This window comes from Pantherophis guttatus, chromosome 1 (genome assembly GCF_059756535.1).
Source record: "Pantherophis guttatus breed Tessera chromosome 1, ASM5975653v1, whole genome shotgun sequence".
NCBI lineage: Eukaryota > Metazoa > Chordata > Lepidosauria > Squamata > Colubridae > Pantherophis > Pantherophis guttatus.
The window spans coordinates 62,779,234-62,802,065 of NC_142063.1; the positions used below are offsets into that span (position 1 = coordinate 62,779,234).

At 39.3% G+C, this 22,832-nt stretch overlaps 1 protein-coding gene across 1 annotated transcript; it reads right to left on the minus strand.

The window, feature by feature from the left end:
• Window positions 1–1,528: 1,528 nt before the first annotated feature.
• Window positions 1,529–22,360, minus strand: LOC148116422 (uncharacterized). Its single transcript, XM_087882119.1, has 2 exons — window positions 20,858–22,360; window positions 1,529–1,549 (listed from the first exon to the last, which is right to left on the minus strand). Exons 1-2 carry the CDS (start codon window positions 22,358–22,360, stop codon window positions 1,529–1,531), a joined length of 1,524 nt encoding a protein of 507 aa, XP_087738245.1.
• Between the last annotated feature and the right edge of the window lie 472 nt (window positions 22,361–22,832).

Here is a 22,832-nt window from a genome sequence, read left to right on the forward strand (position 1 = left end):
CCCCTAGGCTAGAAGAGGGGAATCACACAGACTTTGACTGGGTTGCCATCAAATGTTTCTCAACTTTTTCAAAATTCAATTTAACTAACATCCATACTCTATTTGTGGCAGATCCTTCTGTATTTATTTTTACCATTCTAATTAAAGGTGATTGGGGGAAAAGCCTTCTGAGAAAGGATTTAGAAGCAAAGCCATTTTTTTTAAGGGAAGGGGAAAAAAATATTGGAAGTTGGAGGACAAATTTTGGCACACCCTTCATTCTATCACTTTGTAATATCAGTTCTTGCATTATAAGCAGTATTTGTTTTAACTGTGGGATCCTTGATATGTACAACTCTTGCATGATGTTGCAGAGTATCATGTCTTAGCAAAAATCATGATTTTGAGTGGGGACAATGACACGGCAAAAGTCACTAATCTGCTGGGTTTACATCCACATAAAAACTGTGTTTCTTCTTCCCACTTCTTCTATTTAGAATGCCTGTTACCATGGACTCTGTTGTCTTTTTTAATAATCTTGCTTCTCTCTTTGGTTACATACTATATTGAAAATTACCCACTGCAGCTGTGTAACATGTTTTATTCATTTCCCCTAATACTGCTCATCGTCATAAGATTATTCTGCAGTGATTTAATTTCTAGCCCCACTAATTTTGTCTTAATATTAATTTTTGAGCATCTTATTCCTGCTGTACCAAAATTTTCATTTACTTTGTTTCTACGCCAACACAGCTCTGTTTTCCTGCCCCTTTTTCTCATTCTTTCTCTGCCAAGTTTTTTTCTCATACCATACAAATTAGATTAAAGAAAGCATATTATTTTATGTGAAGAGTCTCTACGGACATATAAACACTTGCTCAGATATCTATATCCAAGACTGGATGTTGGTGCTTAGTTACTCAGAAAACTGATATCATAACAAATGATCAAATTGTTTCTAACAATTAGAAAAAAATAATTTAATAATACTTTCTAATCAAACTGGGCACAAATGATTTAAAAGTCCTAAATGAGGGCATATAAACAAGAATATAGTTGCACAGAAATTCAAGACAATGGAAGTCCTGTTGAAAATGTGTGGGTAGAAGGAGGAATAAACACCAATAGTACTATCATGGGAATTTATTCTAGACCATCTGGACAGGCTGAAGATACAGACGAGGTCTTTCTTCATCAGATGTCCACTCTTTTAAACAGGGATGCAATAATAAAAATTGGGGAGTTAATTATCCTGACATCTGCTGGAAATCTAACTCTGTTAAGAATCAAAGATTCAATAAATTCCTGTCCTATCTTGCTGAGAACTTCATTTTTCAAAAGATTAAAAAAAAAAGAATAAAGACTCTGCTATTCTGGATATAATTCTTACCAACAGGAAGGGAGAACTGAAGTTGACTGCTATCATGGGATAAAATAATCATGTTATCTTTGAATCTGTAATATCCAGAGATTGAGAAACTGAGAAGAATCAGACCTGCATCCTGAATTTCAGAAGAATGGATTTTGATGAATTTCTGGGCAAAGTAGGTCAATCTAATGCCTTGAAAACCTGAAAGAAAAAGGTATCCGGAAAGTATGAAAAATCCTACGAAATTAAATATTGAAGGAACAACTGTGAGCAACTTTTTCTAGTGGTTAAGACAATAGGCTAGAAACCAAGAGAATATGAGTTCTAGTCCCATCTTAGGCAACCATGAAAGCTGACTGGGTGACCTTGAGCCAGACACTCGCTCAGCTCAATCCACCTCAGAAACATGGTTGTTGTAGGGAAAATGGAAAGAGGAAAGAATATTAGCTATGTTTTCTGCCTTGAGTTATTTATAAAAATAATAAAGGTGGGATAAATTTTAAATTTTAAAAAATCCTACAACAAGGAAAATTTGGAGTTATGATTCTTTGATTTTACAATCCTGCCATCTTGGAGTGATTTCAGAGAGTTCAGTAAATATTGATGTGTTATTTTTAAATCAAACAGACAATGATATAATTATATTTACCCTTATAGTATGATGTCAGCAACTTTGTCCTTATAAACCAGGATAAAAATAAATCAATAATAATCTAAGATGCACACCAAAGATAATATCCTAATAAGTTAAGAGTACAATTTGATGTGGGTGTGGAATTGATGGTTCTCCACCAGTGGTACTTATCTAAAATAGCATCACTCCAGGTGGCTTTGAGTTCACTGCTTTTCTTCCTTCTTTTGTAGATCTGTAAAAACATATCACTTTTGACCAATTCTACCTCGTATGATTAATCTACAGACCAAAATATGAGATGCCTTTTTCTTATAGCAAAATTCATTTGGGGCTTCATTTGTGCTTCACTAATAGTTTTGAAAACTCAGTGCCCCGCTCACAGCTCTCATATATTGAATAAGATGCCAGTATTTTATTATTTGTCTGTTCTCAACCTTTAGGCAGTTAGCAGGATGACTTTTCCAAAACAACATTGTTAAATTCAATCAAAACTTGGAGGCATATTTTGTACAGTTGCAAAAGATACATTTACAATTTTGTGGTAACCATCATACATAACAGAATAATTTTAACTGATAACAAATATGGGCCAGGATTCAGGGAAACATGGGCGGGGGCAGCAATTCCCAACCATGAAAATATTTTTTAAAAGTAGAATGCCCAGTAGAATGGAAGTCAAAATTCTGAGGCAAAATATTTTTTATATTAGTCCTCTTTGAGTTGTTTTAGCTTCAAAAGTTTCTTCTTCCTTAGCAAAAATATAGTTTGTGTGTGTGCATGTGTACATTTGTATTTGAGGCAGCTCAAGCCTCTTAATGTATCACCTTTTTGCATGGTAATATATCATTTTTCCTATTGATTGACTAATTATTTGCCATGAAGTTGGTGTTTACTTCTAGTGACTGCATAGATAGATTTCTCTACAACACTCTGTCCCCAACCTAATCCTTCAGATTTACCAACGGTGCACCTATCGCTGCTGTAATTGAATTCAACAATTTTGATTGGTCATCCTCCCCTTCTCCTTCCTTCCATCTTTCTCAGCATTATAGATTTCTGTATATATTTGTATGTAGAAAACAACCTGTTAGGATATTTATCAAAGACACTCTGAGTGTTCTAAATTTCACCAATGCAAGGTCCTTCAGTTATAATTTTTAACAAATTGAGATGTTTTATTTAAAAAGAAAAAAAATGAATATAATGCTGACACAATTTCAATGATACAGTAATCACAGTGTTAAATTATAGTGTAGATGCCTTCCTTTTAGAAGTCAATGGTCAATGAAGAAAATTTCCTAGCAGAGGACAATATTTGAGGATATGGAAATAGAGATATTGTTCACTTTTACCTAAAGCAAACATTCAAATTTGAATGTCAATCTCTCTATTCAAGAAAAGAAGAGTACTACCTTCAACAGAAAACAGGGCTGTTGTGCTAAAGCTGCCAACACTTTTCAAAAGAGACTTGGCATACCCTATCTCTCATTATTTTCCAATATGATTGGAAGCATAAAGAGTCTTGAAGAGTGGTGTCCCTTTGGATCACATTTTTACCATAAAAATGCAGGTTGCTTGACAAAGCAAATAGTTTTTTCAAAGTTATGCACAACCTGCATAACAGAGCCCTGGTAGTGCAGCAAACTAAAGCACTGTTATTAACATCAGCTGCCTGCAATTACTGCAAGTTCAAATCTCACCAGGCTCAAAGTTGACTCAGCCTTCCATCCTTTCTAAGGTAGGTAAAATGAGGACCCAGATTGTGGGGGCAATAAGCTGACTTTGTATAAAATATACAAAAGTATGAAGGCTATTGCTTAACGTGTTGTAAGCCGCCCTGAGTCTTCGGAGAAGGGCGGCATATAAATCAAATTTAAAAAAAAACAAAACCTAACTAGTGGCCATTTTTGAATTAGTCTGAGATTTGCATTAAAATGTGAGCTGTAGAAAAATTGCATCTGTTGCTATTCCAATTCTGTAACTATCTGAATTCTTACTTATCAATGAGCCTTTATCTTTATTTTTTTTATCTGGATGCTGAATGATAATACTAGTAGTATTATCCAGAGAAAGGAGAAGGAAGAGGATAAATGGGGAAAGTTTTTTTTTTCCAGTACACATCTGCATCTTTTATGACACTAGTCAAGTAGCATTTGGGATGTAATTCTCCCAAAGGCTATACTGCAAATGAGGTGGAAGAAAAAATTTACAGCTTGAAAATTATTACCACAGAAAAGCACTTTTAAAGTATGGTGGAAAAACAATTCAAGTAATGTGAAAGAAACTGCAAAATCCTTTGTTATCCTGCATTCATGTCTAGAAAAATATATAAATATTAGCATATGTTTGGAAATATTACATAAAATAAATATTTTTATAAAGTAACATAAAAATATTAAAAATTGTCAATCGTGGGAAGCAAAATATATAATCTATAGTGATTGTGCTAAATTCTTTGGGGGGGTTGGACATAATTCATAATTCATTTATATATTTGTTGGAATATTTGAGTACATGCAGTCCCAAGGGTGCTTTTTCAAGAGGCAACTGGACTTTCTGGTTTTTCTTTGAAGAAGCTTTTTGGAAGAGAAGAAAAACCAGAAAATCCAGTTATCTTTAATAAAGTGCCTTTGGGACAACCATGCCATGGATGACTGAGAATCTCCATAAATGAGCACATGCAGTCTTTATGGGGATCAGATTCTGCTGCTTTGTGTATCCTTTTTTCCTGCTGCATGAATTCATGCTATTCAGTGTATATAGTGAGTGCACCTAACAAACTAGATATCTAGCTTCTGTTTCTATTGAATAAGTCCTCATGTCTGAAATGCCATGTGTAGTGATTTATGTTTGATTCCAAAATAATGGTTTGTACCACACAGGAGTGCTAAGATACCACTGTTTGCAATTCTTTAAAGCAGCTATGTCCTAAGAACTGCACTGCATTGTCCTGTGAAAAGATTAATCAGCTTTCAAAAACTGAAGGTAGCAGATATGTTTACACTGACATTACATACTGATGCACTTGTAAGAAACTGAATATGAAGTGCTGTACAACCGTTATATGAAAGCTTAAATCTCTTCGAATGGGCCAAATATTTGATAACAGTCCATTAAAATCTGTGGATTTTTTTTTAATTTCAAAGAGAAGATATTACATATAAAATAAACTACTGAGACAATAAAAAAGAAAAATTACAGATAAGGCAGAAAGAAAAAATAATAATAATAAAGAAGTATGCACAACATACACAATCAACATTAAACACTGAACATACATTGCCCACCCTAGTTGAATGTTGGAAAAATATATCTCAAATCTAGTAAATTCCTCCTTTGCATAGTGGATCTACAAATAATTATGAACTTTCTCATCTATACTGTCTATACTGTCTATATTTGGTATATTACTATTTTACATCACTATCACTTAAGAAATATCTCATATATAGAAATATAATATATATTAATCAGGTCAACCCAAAATCTTAGTTATAAAAACAAATTATTAACTGGTATCTTCCCCCCCACCCCCCCAAAAAATAAGCTGATCTTCAAAACCCACTGTTAACAGTCTACTGTTGTATTTAATTTGCAGAAACTCCATGAATAGCTTCCAGTATCTTATAAAATTGTACAAAACCAGTCCATTAAAATAACATTAAGCAGCACACTTTGAGATTAGAATCTGGGTATGACATCTGAAATACAAATTAATGACGAATTTGCTGAGTAAAGTCAATAAATACATTAAATAGACCAGGGGTGTTAAACTGGCACCCATGGGCCAGATGCATCATGCGCAGGCCATGCCCACCCCAACTCCGCAAAGGCAAAAAAAAGTCACAATATGCCACATGATGTCACGTGACATGATCAAGTTTGACACCTGTGAAATAGATGATAGTACCTGATATTTTACTTACGGGACACAGAAATATTCATATTAGACATCCAAATTCTACTCAATAAAGAAACCCAGGTTGTGCTTTTGCAATGAATTGTGTGACAATTAGGCAGAATGCAGACAAACTGGGGGGTATATCTATATAACATGATTTTTGGATTTTGGACTTAATGTATATATCTGCCCCATTTCATGAGTACTGTGAAAAGAAAAGGCATCTGAGAATCAGAAAACCATATCTTTGGTTTTTTCCCCTTCACTTTTAAATGTACGATCTGCCAAATGAACAAAAGTGAATTAGTTTGCATTAACAGCCATCAATGGTAAAAACAATGCATTAGAAATAATCACCTAGAACAATGTTTTCTAACCAGCTGCTAAACCAAGTAATGTATTTATTTTATTGCACATTTGCATAATAGGGCAAACTAGAAAGTCTCTCTAACAGATGCGATGGTGGCAGGGAGATTTGATTACTGGCCTCTGTTATTAATCACTGCACAAATCTTAAATGATTTGTTTCTACAGTTTGATCAATTTACATCAGAGCACTTGCATTTATGCACACAATGTGGAGATAAAACATCTGTTCACACCTTTGCTGGCAGCATTGATTTTCTTATCAGGCTTGAAGTTCTGCAGTAAGTGAGGCACAAGAGAATTCACCAAGAGACTAACAACACTGGAAAAAGAAAGATTCAGTGTTAGCACTGAGAATAATTCATAGTTGAAAGATATTTCACCGAGCTGGTAAAACCTATATTGTGCTTATTAGCTGGACTCAGGTTAGCATCTAGTATAGAAATAAAGCAGGAGGAAAATCCATAGTTTTTTTTCCCCCAGATTTGCATTATAGTACAAAGTAGGAATATATACAAAAGGTAAACTATATGACATATTTTTAATATCACTTCTTTGTTGTATTTCTCAATACTTTAGATGGAATTAAATATTTTACCATAGTCAAAGATGAACACACAGAGACATACAAAGGGAACTATCCAAAAAACAACATGGGGTTGAGTTACATAATAGTTTTATAGTAATGCCTTTATTCAGTTTCTGAAAGGTAATATTTTCTAGGTTAATTTTAAAACATATTTTTCATATATGTTTAATAGATAAATTATAATTTATATTCCAGGATCCAAGACACAGGTTTATATCCAAGTTATATTTACATAGGGGGTTAAGATGAAAAAAAGTCAGAGTTTGTACATAGAGCATCCATTTCTGGTTGCCAAGCCACGTAGGCTTTATCTTGACCATTGCATTTTGCACCAGTTGTACAGTAGTTCCCAGGTCATCTTCAAATTCTCTAAATAGAGTGTGTTGAGTGATAGTAAATTGAGAGATAGTAAGTATGAATCACTGGCATCTGAGCTTCTTTGTCCAGTTAAGGTTGTGACTGGCATAGCAGCTTAAATTGGGAAATATCTCCCCCATAGCTACTGTTTTAATCCATTGTTGGAGCAGAAGGTATGTATCCATGAAGATCTCCAACTGGTGGATGTTCTTGTTCATATAAAGAATCAACCTATTGAGAGCAATCACTCAGCTGAGATTGGGTGATTCATCAAAGAAACCAATGCTACTTCATCCTATGCATGTAACTTAATGCAGATCGGAATGAATCCAGATAATTTGCTTCATTTAGGAACCCACAGTATGTAGTTTCTCCAAAAACACCCCAGGAAAGGAATTTGGATACTGGACAAAATTTCTCAGTACAGCTGGATCAAGAGTTGGCTGCAAGACAGGACACAACACTACCTCTTTTAAGATAGTTAGATAGGGATCACTCTCCAGTCACTCAGATGATACAGTGGCTCAGTGATTAAAGATGTTGAGCTTGGAAAGCTGACAGCCTGGGTTTGAGACTTAAGCACCGTGCAACAGGGTGATCTTCTGTTGTTGCCCCAGCTCTTAGAATTTGAAAGCATGCAAATGCAAGTAGATAAATAGGTACCACTTTGATGGGAAGGTAACAGCATTCCATGCATCTTGGTCTTTAGTCATGTTGGCCACATGATCATGGAAATGTCTTCAGAGAATGCTGGCTCTCTTGGAAGAAACATAGATGATCACTGCCCCTGGACTCAGACACACAACTGGACAGGGGAAACCTTTATCTTTTTTTGTCCAGCCACTCACAGTAGCCTGAAAGAGTCAGGAAAAGCTATGAATCTAGCCCAATGTGGCATAGTTCATACTACATAAAACTCTACCAACTTCCTCAGCTATTACAAGCTTAAACAAATCCCAGATGATATGCAAAACATTACGCCAGTTTAATACATTTGATTCCATCTAAGTGGCACCCAACTCTGAGCAAATATCTAATTAGAATGAGAAAATATCCTAAGCTAATTACAGCAGTCAGCAAGAGCATTGGTGCTCCTGATCATTTCTTCCCAAAATGAAATGAGCAGGGCTGCTGGACTTCAGATGTAGCTAATTGCTAAATGGTAAGAACATGTGCAACTTTTATTGTGCAGTTTAAACATATGTACATATGATCATTAAAATTTTCTTTTTGTTTTTCACCAGGTAGCTCTTTATTTCATTTCTTAGAGGTACTTAATAAACCAAGTAGTAACTCTAGAATTAACAACTGGAGCAGTCACATCCAACATCTTATGTATGTGTGAAATTTCCTGACCATTAGAACAATTAGTTACTGGAATGAGTTGCCTCCAGAAGTTGTGAGTGCTCCAATACTGATTTTTAAAGGACAGATTGGACAACCATTTGTCTGAAATGGTATAGTTTTTTGCTTCAGCAGGGGTTGGACTAGAAGTCTTCCAAGGTCCCTTCCAACTCTGTTATTCACTTACTATGACGTCCCTTTTCCTGTAACAGATTCTTCAGCTTTTTTTCTCATACCTTACCCTGCCAATTAATACAAGCTATCCATCTGATGCCCACCAATTTTTCCTTCTTCTGCTTCCAACTTAATCACCGAACACACAAATCAATCAATCTAAAGGGATAACCAGAGCATTCTAGCTAACTCCTACAATACTCACATCATCCTCAAAGCATTCCCCAAACTAAAAATCCTAGATCAGAATTCCCTGCACGTATTTCCTCTCCCTTTTCTCAGTACACATAGAGAGATCATTCTTTCCATGTCTTTTCACCACAAGAAGATATCTTTTAGACTATTTTTATTTATTTATTTATTTATTTATATTCTGCCTGTATTATTTTTACAAATAACTCAAGGTGGCAAACATACCTAATACTCTTCCTTCCTCCTATTTCCCACACAATAATAAACCTGTGGGCTGGACTGACGGAGACTGACTGACCCAAATCACCTAGCTGGTTTTCATGGCTAGTGCAGGACTACAACCAGTGGTAGCTTTCAATTTTTTTTACTACCAGTTCTGTGGGCGTGGCTTGGTGGGCATGGCAGGGGAAGGATACTGTAAAATCTCCATTCCCTCCCCAATCCAGGGGAAGGTTACTTCAAAATCCCCATTTCCTCCCGATCAGGTGGGACTTGGGAGGCATAGAATAAATGGGGGTGGGGCCAGTCAGAATTTTTATTACTGGTTTTCCGAACTACTCAAAATTTCTGCTACCGGTTCTCCAGAACCTGCTGAAACCCACCTCTGACTACAACTCACAATCTCCTGCTTTCAAGCCTGTTGCTTTAACTACAAGACCAAACTGGCTTCAGTATCTCACCCTAACAGTAATGTAATTATTAAATTTATATTATTAAATTAGATTAAAGTTAGATTATTAAATTTATATTCTGTCAAACTTTATATTAAGGTTATTATAATTCAATTATTAAATATAATAAATTAGGGTATCTTACCCTAAGAGCTGGATCATGAGATACTCTTCTTCCTTCAATATCCCAGCTTCCTAATCTACATCTTCCCAAACTCAACAGTGCAGAATCTCAGTAATTTCTATTACTTCCCCAATATTCCCTATACTTGGTAGCTCTGCCAATGATTGCAGCAATGGTCTCAGAGTTTTTGCCTAGTATTAAATGCTTCAGCTACTACCATTTTCTCTTGCACCTCACTGAAAGAGCCAACTACTGCCATTCACTCATGCTTAATGCCCACAATTCTGGTTCCTTGACTTCCACAATCTCTACCAGCACTCCAGTGCAGATAACTCCAGGGGATAGTGCCTGATCTATGAATTTTGCTTTCCCTTCAACAACTAAGACAAACAGTCCTTTTCAGGCCATGTTTTTCAAAAACTTCTTTTGTTCTTCAAGACACCCTGACAACTGTTGTCATGCCTATTCAACCTCAACAGCCATGGCTTTAGATGACAGCAAATCAACCATGTCCCTCCCTTGCTGATTATGCTGCTTTCCTGTATTGAGGCACTACAAAATGGCCACTGGAGATGATTCAAGCCTGTCTCCTACTACAAGGAGATCATTGTTTCCCTTATCTTCTTCCTCTACTTTTTGCACACCTACCACATCCTTCTCTTCTTTCTGCTACTCTATTCTCTCATATTCTCCTCTCTCTTTGTTCCTTCTTTGTATTACTATAAATTTACAATTTCTTCCAAGATATCTTCTCACATTCAGCCTCTCATTGTTCTCCACTGCCATTAATCTCAGTAAAAATGTTAAATTAAAAATAAATTATGGCACTATCAGCTGGGCGTCATCTTGAAAAATAAAAGAGCAGCAGCGAGGAAATGGCAATCATCTCAGCACTCACAAAACTGCTTTTTGTGTCTGCCTTTTTTTTTTTAGATGAAAGGAGATTAACCACATTATTTAAAGCAACCTTCCACTGAGGAATAAGGCATTCAAACTCATTATTCCCCAAGTCCCCAAAGTAATAAATGTTAATTTTATCCAATTCCTTCAATTGTTCATAAAAAGGGATTTGTGTCTTTAGAGCCCCAATTGATTTTTGCTAAACTTTTGATAAAAGCAGCAATAGTATCAAGAACAAAGAGTCGAACTGAAAACACTAAAGCTGACCAAACATTTGAGCACTGCTCTTCAGTGACAAATACTTGCTTTCAAGTTCTACAGATACTTTAAAAATTCTTCATCAGCGAAGCTGATGCAAAATATAGTGAAACCTCAGTGTGACAAAAGTCCATTTGCAGACTTCAGATTCAGGAAACAAAAGTTCTGTCTGGATATCTCCCTGATACCCCATTAATTGTATTTGAAATAAGGTATTTGAAATGAGGCAGTTAAGTTAATTTTACATCATTCACAATGATTTGCAACATCTGTATAATGACATCATTATGCAAATGACACAAATAATCATTTGTCAATTAATATCATTTGTGTAATATCATCATTACACAAATGATGTAAATCTTCAAGAATGATGCCATTTTGATTTAATGGATATTTATGAGAAACTGACACCCCTTGCACTGAATGGTCCATTAACTTAAAAGTTCACTATAATAATATTAGCAGAAGCTCAAATTATGCAAGAAATAGATTTAGTAGTTATTTTTAAAATTAATGTGACCCCATAACACAAGCTTTATGTGTCTGTGCACACATATATGCATCTTGCAGTATTAAGTGCAAGTATTGAATCAAAATAAACCAGAACCCCCAATGTTTGTCAGTATTTCAGTAGAGTCAAATAACAGCTTTCAGGTTGAGCTGCAAAAGGAATTGAATTTGATGTTTCCATTCCTAATTGAAGCTAAATAAATGTTCAATGTTAAGACTGAAAGTATGGAAAGCTATAGCCATTGTGCTAACAAGCAATTATAATTTACCAGAAAAATCTTGACCAATGCCCTCATCAGGGAAACTGATTTAATAGTGTAACAATAATTTGAAATAATGTAAACAGAAAAACCTCTTAAAATATAAATTAACCTCCAAGTTATTGTCATTGTAATCACATTTACCTTATGCCAAACACTCTGAGAATTTTTAGATCATTTCATCCAGATCTTCTTTCAATTGTATTATATGGTAGGAGATAAATTCATATTTACTAATTTAGAAAGCTTCTTGGAAATCCTTTTTCACTTTAATATAACAAAACAACCAATATATAATTTAAATATGGAAATTCACTGAGACTGGACATCAAGTTTGATTTTCTACTGTTTCTAGATTTGCCAGACAGGGTGTCAGAGTCAAATATTTATGATATAAGAAATATTGAATTTTTTGGTTTATATATGAGACATAACATATCATCCATATATAACAAAGTATTATACTCTGCCTTTCAACTTTTTTAACATTTTATAATTTTTTTATGGCTCAGAATTTCTAGAGTCAAATTTAGAGTATGCATTTCTACAATCAAATTATAGCTAAAAGAGAGTATTTTGTCATGTTCCAAAACAGATATTTTACCAAAGAGCAAACATGTTGTAATCCTATATGATAAATGAATAGATTGTGTTATTTTGATTGGCCTCCAACCCCCCCTCTTTAAAATAAACCTCATTGAGCCAAAAACCATTTCAGAATGTCCAACATCATATCAAAATTGGTCTCGGAATTCAAACAAAAAATGGCTGTTGCATTCTCTCTATTGTGAGTTAAAGCAATTATATTATTTAAAAAACTAGTATTACCAGACTCTTAATGGTCATATGTGAATCCAGAAGAAACCTAGGGGCCAAAGTAGCTGTTAAAAAATATTCCATATTAATCAAGGAAGTAAATTTCTTCAGGAACACATGATAGGTTTCTTGTAGCACTTGGAAACATCTTTTTCTTTTTAATAATAATGATCTGGAAAACCATCAGAACTGGGAGATTTCCCCACTTTCAAGGAATTAATTATGGTTACAATATTTTGATAGGCAAGATAGTCTTGTGACTTATACTGTTTAAAAGGACCTACCTGATCATCTATTACTAAGATTTTAAAGCTGCACAATTTGAAACAATGTTGTGGGTTTTTTTTTTTTTGAACAATTGTCTACTAGATCTACAATTTGGTAATATACTATCCTGACTGCATTATGAAAATAGGCTATAGAATCATTTTGCTTCACATCTTCGTATCTAAGCATGTTAGCATGTTAGTATTTCTTCATCTTTTTCACAGCTTGATTGGCTGGTACAATGTAACAACACCATGTTTTTTTTAAAGTTGGAAGCACAAAACATACTGATTTTGTATTTAGTATAAACCAAACACTTGCATAGTTAATAAAATGCATAATTAAAAAAAATTAATGAAATGCATAAAGAGTTAATAGTTGTTTATCTTTTCAAAGATAAAGAATTTGAATTTATAAAAATTTCAAAAGAATGATGCTGTCTTAAATGAACAATTCTGCATGATTGAAAGCATTTTTTATGTTTTCCTTGTCATCTCCAGAATCTTTCCCATGAATTCTACATTCTAAGAATTCTGTCTTTGTAATCTATCTCATCCAGCAGTTCAGTGTAATTTACTACTTCTACTGACTAGAGAAACATATCTTTTAGAGTTGTACAGCTGTAGTTAAAGAAATGTTTCCTACCTAATGACTATAAATTGTACAGGCAGGGATGAAATCCAGCAGATTCTAACAGGTTCTGGAGAACCGGTAGCGGAAATTTTGAGTAGTTCGGAGAACCGGCAAATACCATCTCTGGCTGGACCCAGAGTGGGGTGGGAATGGAGATTTTGCAATATCCTTCCCTCCCAGGAGTGGAGAGGGAATGGGGATTTTGCAGTATCCTTCCCCTGGAGTGTGATGGGAATGAAGATTTTGCAGTATCCTTCCCCAGACACGCCCACCAAGCCATGCCATGCCACGCCCACCAAGCCATATCCACAGACCGGGTAGTAAAAATTTTGAATTTCACCACTGGATACAGGGTTTTATGCAACTATATAAGTATATGTATATAAGGCAGGCTATGGTTTTCTGGACATATGCAGCAAGTGGGGGTCAATAGTAAATTTCACCATAGATCCTTGTCTCTACCCATACTTTGATTACAGAAAGTTTCTCCATCAATAAATCCTTGACATGAATATAGATTCAAGATGAAAAACTGAGAATTGTTTCCAAATGCATTGGGAAAAATTGTATGCACAGATAAAATTATTTTATGAGTAAAAACATCAACACTGAGACTGTTTGCTAAGAAAATATATGCACAAACTCAAGCAGGTAATTGTGTTCTAGAATCTTGCATATGCATGAATAAAATGAATAATAGCATGTGCAGGCTACTGCTAGTGCGTGAAATTACCTGTTTTGCAAGTGTAAAGTCTTGTTCTGGCATGCACATTTACCTGTTTGCTATATTTATATTTTGCAGGTTTGACTCAGTTGTCTGTTTGAAAATTGTGGGCCTAAGGTTATAAACAAAATATTCCAAGTTTCCCCTGGAAAAAAAATTCAATTGGAGTACTAACTGCAATAGATTTTCCTCCCACTACATATGAGAATGTTTACCTCATAGGATATTTGCCAAGTATCTTTATTCTGTGCCATTTTCGATTTCAAAACAACACCAGGGCATTAATCTTGATAAAGCATTTTTAGAAACTGAGAAATGCTTTGGTTGATAGAACAATGTTGTTGTTATTGTGGTGGTGGATTAATGGATTCGCATGTAGCGCTTTTTAAAAAAATATATAAATTATTCTTCTATTTCAGTTTGTCTAGAGCTGAGACAAAGGACTGGGCTTTGTTTCATAGCATAAGTGAATGAGTATGGATAATTTCATGGTGAAAGCAGAAGCAAAGTGCAGGCTATGAAATATGTTGGTTTCCAAATGCTCTGAATTTAGAACATAAATTATAATCCCCAATTCAGCTATGCATCAACCCCACAATTTATCGGTGACATGTATGTATGGTGCTAATAGCACTTGTGCAGCTAAATTCTATTCTCCTCACAACACAGTTGGGAGGTAGCTTCTTCAAAGCAGGGGGTGGGGGAGAATTAATTTCTATTTCTCTTCTATTTTCCTAGAAGAGGAATATTATATGACAGACACAAAAGCTGTAAAACAAAGGGTGATTGGTAGCTAGTAACAATGAATGTCCTAGATTCTCAGATCAGATTTTTGGGTAAACATTTGATCCATTCTGGCCTTCTAGCATCAAGAACTCATTTTAATATCCATTTGATGTAATGCTAATTTGTAACATTATTAAATTGTAACATTATAAATGAAGTAGTAACATTACTACTTCATTAACATTACTACTTCAAGTTGTTCAAAATTATTTTTGAGGAAATCCATTTTTTAAAAAAATTTGATTTATATGCCGCCCTTCTCCGAAGACTCAGGGCGGCTTACAATGTGCTCAGCAATAGCCTTCATCCTTTTGTATATTTATACAAAGTCAGCTTATTGCCCCCACAAACTGGGTCCTCATTTCACCTACCTTAGAAAGGATGGAAGGCTGAGTCAACCTTGAGCCTTGGCGAGATTCGAACCCTGCAGTAATTGCAGGCAGCTGGTCTTAATAAGCTTAATAACAGGGTGCCTTAAACCCCTGTACTACCAAGGCTTAATTTATTTATTAATTCAATTTGTATGCCGCCCCTCTCTGAAGACTCAGGGCGGCTCGCAATGCATTTAAAATCATTATAAAAAACATTTAAAAATTAAAAACATTAAAACTCATTCACACCATTCATGGCTGGATCTCGCCGGATCACAAGAGCGAGATCAACGGCCCCAGGCCTGCCGGAAAAGCCAGGTCTTCACTGCTTTTTGGAAGGCCAATAGGGTGGGGATGGTCTGGACCTCAGGTGGTAACTGGATCCAGAGAGCTGGGGCAGCCTCAGAGAAGGCCCTCCCCTGCGGGCCTGCCAGCCAGCATTGTTTAGTTGATGGGACCCGGAGGAGACCAACTCTGTGGGATCTTACCGGTCATTGGGAGTTATGCGGTAGAAGGCAGTCTCAAAGATACCCTGGCCCTGAGCCATGTAGGGCTTTAAAGGTAATAACCAACACCTTGCATAGTGTTGCAAATTTGCATGGATAACAAATTTAAGTCACTAACTACTGCAGTTTTCTGATTAATCCTTAAGGATTAATTTAGATTAATCCTTCTAAATTCACAGTCTGGAAGTAGACATGACAAAGTCTCTAAGAAGACATGACAATGTTCAGCTTTCTGATCTTTGCAGCTTCATGGACAAATGAGGTAGGACAATCTCTATCCCTTAAATCATTATTTTTATGATCTACATGAATGTTTGTTTTTCTGACAAACTTTCTACTCATTCTGTGAATAAATGACACCAGTGGCAAAATAATACTAATACTAATACTAATACTAATACTAATACTAATACTAATACTAATACTAATAATAATAATAATAATAATAATAATAATAATTCAACATGTTACCACCAACAGCAAATGCTGCCTCTGCAATGAGAAAGATGAGACAGTCGACCACCTGATCAGTAGGTGCAGCAAAATTTCACAAACTGACTACCTACAACGCCATGACCGTGTTGTTAAGATAATTCACTGGAAATTGTGCCAGAAGTTTGGATTTGAGTACAGCAAAAACCATTGGGAACATCAGGTTGAGAAAGTTTTAGAGAATGAGAAACTCAAGATCTTGTGGGACTTTAGGATTCAGACTGACAGGCACTTGGTCCACAACACACCTGACATAACAATAGTTGAAAAGAAAAAAGTATGGTTCATTGACATTGCAATACCTGGTGATGCAAGGATTGAAGATAAGCAGCAAGAAAAAATCACAAAGTACCGGGACTTGCAAATTGAAGTTGAGCGACTGTGGAAAAAGAAATCATGTCTTGTCCCGATTGTAATTGGAGCCCTTGGAGCAATACCCAAAGGGCTACCCCGCTATTTAGAAATTCTAAATTTGCTGGACTTGAACATTTTGACTCTACAAAAAACCACCTTACATGGAACAGCTTACATCCTCCGACGATACCTTAACAGTTCCTAGGTCCTTAGTTAGGACTCGAGCTGCTGAGCTATTAACCAGCCTCAAAGGCTGTGAATCTCACTAAAGATTAAATAATAATAATAATAATAATAATAATAATAATAATAATAATTATTATTATTATTATTATTATTATTATTACTACTACTACTACTACTACTACTACTACTACTACTACTATTAATATTATTTATTAATTATTCACACAGTCAGCCAGATGTTCAGACTGGGTTTGTTCAGATTGGGTTTTGCATTCTTGTCTACCTATCAAGTCTTACCAAGGACCTCGGATAGGCAAATCTGAATGTTTGATGTTGTTACAGATATTGTTACAGGATGGAAGCAGTTCCAAGTAAAGCCGCCTTCTGCAATTGACTGATGGCAAATTTGTCAATGCCTCTGGTGTTCAAGTGGTGCTTCAGTTGATTTGGGACTGCACCCAAGGTTGCACCCTATTACTATTGGTACTACCTTTGCTTGCCTTTGCCATAGTTGTCCTATTTCTATTTGTAGGCGTTTGTATTTTGTTATCTTCTCCAGTTCTTTCTCTTATATTCTGCTGCCTCCAGGCACTGCCACATCCACTATCCAGACTTTTTTGACTTTCTTATCAACAACTGTTAAGTCTGGGGTGTTATGTGGCAGTTGCCTGTCTGTCTGGATTCTGAAGTCCCAGAGCAATTTAACTTCTTCATTTTCTATTTTTTATGGTCCCACCAGTTCTTGCTTACAGGCAAATGATATTTCTTGCAGATCTTCCAATGCACCATTGTTGCTACTTTGTCATGCCGCTGTTTGTAGTCAGTTTGTGCAATCTTCTTGCAGTAGCTTACCAGGTGGTCCACTGTTTCTTCAGCTTCTTTGCATAGGCGGCACTTACTGTCTGTTGCTGTCTTCTCAATTCTGGCTTTGTATACATTTGTCCTTAAGGCTTCATCTTGTGCAGCCAGAATTAATTCTTCAGTCTCTTTCTTTAACTTTCCTGCTCTTAGCCATTGCCAGGTCTTGTTATTATCTGCTTTCCCTGCTATTTTTTAATGTACTGGCCATGTAGTGCTTTGGCTTCCCATGCCTCCATTCTGTTCTTCATTTGGTCTTTCTTGTAGGCCAGTTTGGCCTTTCCAATAGTCAGCAAGCCTTCCTTGCATACTAACTTCAGTGCATCTTCTTCATTGTCCTTTAGATAATCTTCCAAAACCCTTCCAAACCCCCAGTGAAGGCACTACCTTGATGTGGTTGATGAGAGCTATGCCAGAGGTTCAACCATACCTGTTAAGTGGGGTGAATGAGGACGCAGCAAGCCAAAGTAGTGAGTGACAACAGCTCTTTATTGTATAGTGAGAATCCAGCAACTAACCCAGGGAGCCAGCTCCCTTTATATACCTTGCAGCTGTAGTGGTCAGCCAATCAGCCGAAGGTCAGTTAATTTGAACTTCCCACCAAACAAACATATTTACATAACACTCCTCCCCTCCCAGAAGTCACTTGGGGTGTTATTTACATACAAAGTCTCTCAGGTGACTAGGGCGTGTGCGAGTCCTATTTGACCTGCGCAGTTCAGTCGGAGGGGCGGCGTCGAGCAGGTCAGAGGGACCCTCTGTTTCTCCCTGCTCCGCCAATGAGGCCTCCGGAACTTCCTTGTGGGCGGGGACTTCTCCGGTGGCCTGGACTACCTTGATGGGGCGGCGCTGGATACCAGAATCCTCAGCTAAGTCCTCCGCTCTACCCGGGCTTGTAGTTTGTGTTTCTGGTTGGTAGTCATGGTCAGGGGTTGGTTCGTTGAATCTGTCTTCGGTGTCTGCAGTTACTCGTTTTCTCAGTTGGTCGATGTGTCTGCGCCAAACTCTCCCGTCCCCCATGTCTACCCTGTATGATTTGGGCCCCGTGATTTCTGCAATGGTCCCTGCCTCCCAGAGTGGGCCCTGTCCGTAGTTTCTGGCGTGGACCAGCGTTCCTATGGTGAACTCTCTAAGCTTCCTCTCCCCCCCCCTTGAAAGATTCTGGGGAGTAGTTGGGGTTAAGCCTGTCTAGTACTCCTTGGAGTTTCCGCCCCATTAATAGCTCTGCCGGGCTTCGGCCTGTGGCTGTACAGGGTGTGGAGTGCTGTGCTATTAGGAATTTGTCTACCCTTTCCTGCCAGTCTCCGGGGCTTAAACGTGAAAGGGCCTCCTTTGCTGACCTCACAAATCTCTCAGCCTGACTGTTACTAGCCGGATGAAACGGGGCCGAAAGGACATGTCTGATCCCTAGCCCCGCTAAGTACCCCTCGAATTGTGTCGCGGTGAATTGTGGCCCGTTATCTGACACTAGGATATCCGGTAACCCATGGGTGGCAAATAACTGTCTGAGTTCCCTGATGGTTGCGTCGGTGGTAGTGGCCTTCATTAGCTTAATCTCCAACCATTTGGAAAACGCATCTACAACGACCATGAAGGTCTGTCCGTGAAATGGGCCAGCAAAGTCAATGTGTATTCTGGACCAGGGTCCCTGGGGTCTTTCCCACTCCTTCACGGGTGCGGTTGGTGGATCTGATCTGGACTCTTGGCAGGGCTGGCATCTCCCCACCCACTCGGTAATGTCTGTATCCATGCTGGGCCACCAGACATAGCTCTTGGCTAGCCCCTTCATTCTTACAATCCCAGGGTGCCCCTCATGCAACAATGTTAAAACTTTTTCCCGTAGGCGCAAAGGAATAACAACCTGATCACCCCATAGTAAGCAACCCCCTTGCATTGTTAATTTGTCCCGTTTTCCCGCAAACTGTTTAAACTCCCCGCTCCCAATCCTTTCCGGCCACCCCCTCATGACCCAACTTGCAACTGTCCGGATCACGTGGTCTTTGGTTGAGGCTCTTGCAACCTCTGCTGATGTTATGGGCCCCAAGTCCAATACATCTATCAGCAAGATGGGGATGCTGGGTGTGGGGTCTTCTAGGTTGTCGGGTAGTGGGCATCGGCTGAGTGCGTCCACGTTGCCCATGTTCGCCCCTGGTTGGTGTACCAGGCGATAGGAGTATGCTGCGAGGAAGATGGCCCAGTGTGTCATCCTGGGTGATAGTGCTGCCGGTGTTGGCCGATCTCCTGCGAGGAGGCCCAGGAGCGGTCGATGGTCGGTGATTAGGTCAAAGTCTCTCCCAAACAAATACTCGTGGAACTTCTTTACTCCCGAAACGGCGGCGAGGGCCTCCTTGTCGAGCTGACTATAATTTCTCTCGGCGCTTGACAGAGTTCGGGAGTAGTATGCGATGGGTGCCTCTAGGCCATTCGGGAGTCAGGACGGCTCCCACCCCGAACGGAGACGCGTCACATGCTAGAACAAGGGGAAGCGTTGCGTTGTACTGGATTAGAAAACTCTCAGCTGATAGTAGTTTTTTAATGCCGGCGAATGCCCTGTCTTCGGCTTTCCCCCATTTCCAAATGGCTTTTTTAGCTAACAGTCTATGTAAGGGTTCTGCCACTGTTGCCTTGTCCTTAAGGAAGATGGCATAAAAGTTTAATAGTCCCAGGAAGGCCAGTAATTCTGCCTTGTCTTTGGGGGTGGGCGCTTCTTTGATTGCCCTGATCTTGCTCTCTGTGGGGTGTATGCCAGTGCCATCTATCCTGTATCCTAGGAATTTGACTGAGGGGACTGCGATCATGCATTTGTTTCTTTTTACTCTGAGTCCCGCGCCCCTGAATTTCCTTAGGACCTCCCTCAGCCTTTCCCCTAGCTGTTGCTCATTGTTGGCGGTAATGAGCACATCGTCAAAATAGGGCACCACCCCGGGGATTCCCTGTAGTAGCCGCTCCATGGTGCTTTGGAACAGTCCGGGGGTTATGCTTACTCCGAATTGCAGGCGGGTGCACTTGAAGGCCCCTCTGTGGGTTACGATAGTCTGTGCCTCTGCAGTAGCGCCATCTACCGGCAGTTGCTGATACGCCTGCGCAAGATCGAGTTTTGCGAAGATCTTGCCGGGACCCAGGGAATGCAATAGGTGGTGTACGATGGGCACTGGATAGGCGCTCTGCTGCAGGGCCATATTAATTGTGCATTTATAATCAGCACATATGCACACTGATCCGTCCGGCTTTACCGGTGTTACAATTGGGGTCTCCCATTTGGCGTGGTTGACTGGAACGAGCACCCCTTGTTTGATTAATTTGTCCAGTTCAATGTCAATTTTGGGCTTCAGGGCGAATGGTACCTGCCTAGGCTTTAAACGGATAGGTGCAATAATGGGGTTGAGGTTAAATGAAATCGGGGTCCCCACATACTTGCCAAGCCGTTCGTCGAACACGTCCTGGAACTCCTGCATCAGGTCATCTTTCAGGGTGCTTCGAACGTTCCTTACTCCAGTGAATCCCATGCCCAGGGCTCTAAACCAGTCCATGCCCAGGAGGCTTGGGAGGTTGTCGCTGACGATGGTGAGGGGTAGTTTATCGGTAAACTCCCCATACTGTACTTGGAACTCGCCTCTTCCTTCGACGGGGATGCGGTTCCCTTGGTAGTCTTTCAGCCTGCGTTGCTGTGGCTGGAACTGTCGCTTGTGTACGCTGGGGATGGCTTTCTTCAGGTTGTCCCATGACATGATGGATATTGGCGATCCCGTGTCGATCTCCATTTGGCACTCCTGTCCCTCGATCTCGACTGTGGTGTAGGTCTTTTCTCCGGGCGAGGTGCAGGTCTGCTCGATGCGTATGGTGTAGGCCCCAGCATCTTTGAATTTCGCGCCCTTCCGGCTGCCGCCATCTTTGTTGGGCCTCCGGTGTGGCGCTGGCTCAGATTGGAAGGTTTGGCCACGTGGTTTGTAGCTCTGGTGTGTTTTAGATCTGCAGACCCGAGCGATGTGGCCCCTTTTCTCGCAGGAACGGCAAATGGCGTCCCTGAACTTACAGTTTTGTCGGGAGTGGGGCCCTCCACAGCTGGCGCATCCGTCTCTGGATTCCCTCCGGCCTGTGCAGGACTGCTCGGTGCGGTAGACTTCCTCTTCGGATTCCCCCTCGCTCGCAGTGCTTACAGCCTCTTGGTGCACGGGTGCTGTCCTCTGCATTGTTCGGCTTAGGTGGGAGCTCTTCAGTTTCTCTGCAGCCTTTACTGACGATTCCTGTGCTCTTGCCTCGTCCAGGGTGATGTGTAGGGTCAGGTTTGACCTCGCAAGTAGTCTTCTCTGGAGTTGGCTGTCCCTCACTCCACAAATTAGTTGCTCTAGGAGCATTTCATCCAGGTCACGGTACTCACACTGGGTTGCGGCCTTGCGCAGGGCAGTGACGTAGTCGCTGATCGATTCTCCCTCCTGCTGGAGCCGTTGCCGGAAATCATACCGCTGGACGTACTTCGATGGCGTTGGTGCATAGTGGTCCTTCAGCAGGGTCTGTAACGTCGACCAGGAAATGTTGTGGACCGAATTCGGCTCCGACAATGCTTCGGCTGTGTCGAAGACCCGTGGCCCACAGTGGCTCAGGAACAGGGCTTTCTTTCGAACGTCCGGTAGCCCTTGCATGTCGTTTGCCACCATGAAGCACTCGAACTGGGACATGTAGGATCCCCACTTCTCCTCCTTGGGGTCGAAAGGCGCTGGCGGGGTGTAGGCAGACATCGTTTCGGGATTCTCCTGTGGTCCGCTCGCTCGCCTGACTGGATTCAGGATGCAGTCTCCGGTCTCCTCTCTGAACGTGGCCTCAGCTCTTTTCTCTCGAGTGTGGCTTCAGCTCTTCTCTGCTTCTGGTCTCAAAATCCCACCTTCGTCGCCAATGTTAAGTGGGGTGAATGAGGACGCAGCAAGCCAGAGTAGTGAGTGACAACAGCTCTTTATTGTATAGTGAGAATCCAGCAACTAACCCAGGGAGCCAGCTCCCTTTATATACCTTGCAGCTGTAGTGGTCAGCCAATCAGCTGAAGGTCAGTTAATTTGAACTTCCCGCCAAACAAACCTATTTACATAACAATACCTGACAGTTCTCATCAGAGGAGTCAGACAAAAAGATAAAAAATATGGTGAGACATAAATTTCAGAAAGCCATACCAGTTCAGATGTTGACTGGGTTAACCATACTACATTTTACAAGTAT

Bases quoted from the DNA above. Each gene is read 5' to 3' on its own strand.
- LOC148116422 (XM_087882119.1), bottom strand. From the start codon at position 22,360: ATGTCTGCCTACACCCCGCCAGCGCCTTTCGACCCCAAGGAGGAGAAG. The intron at 1,550-20,857 runs GTAAAGCCGGAC...TTTTTCTTTCAG, and splicing joins AGACCCCAATTGTAACACCG to GTTTTCAAGGCATTAGATTG.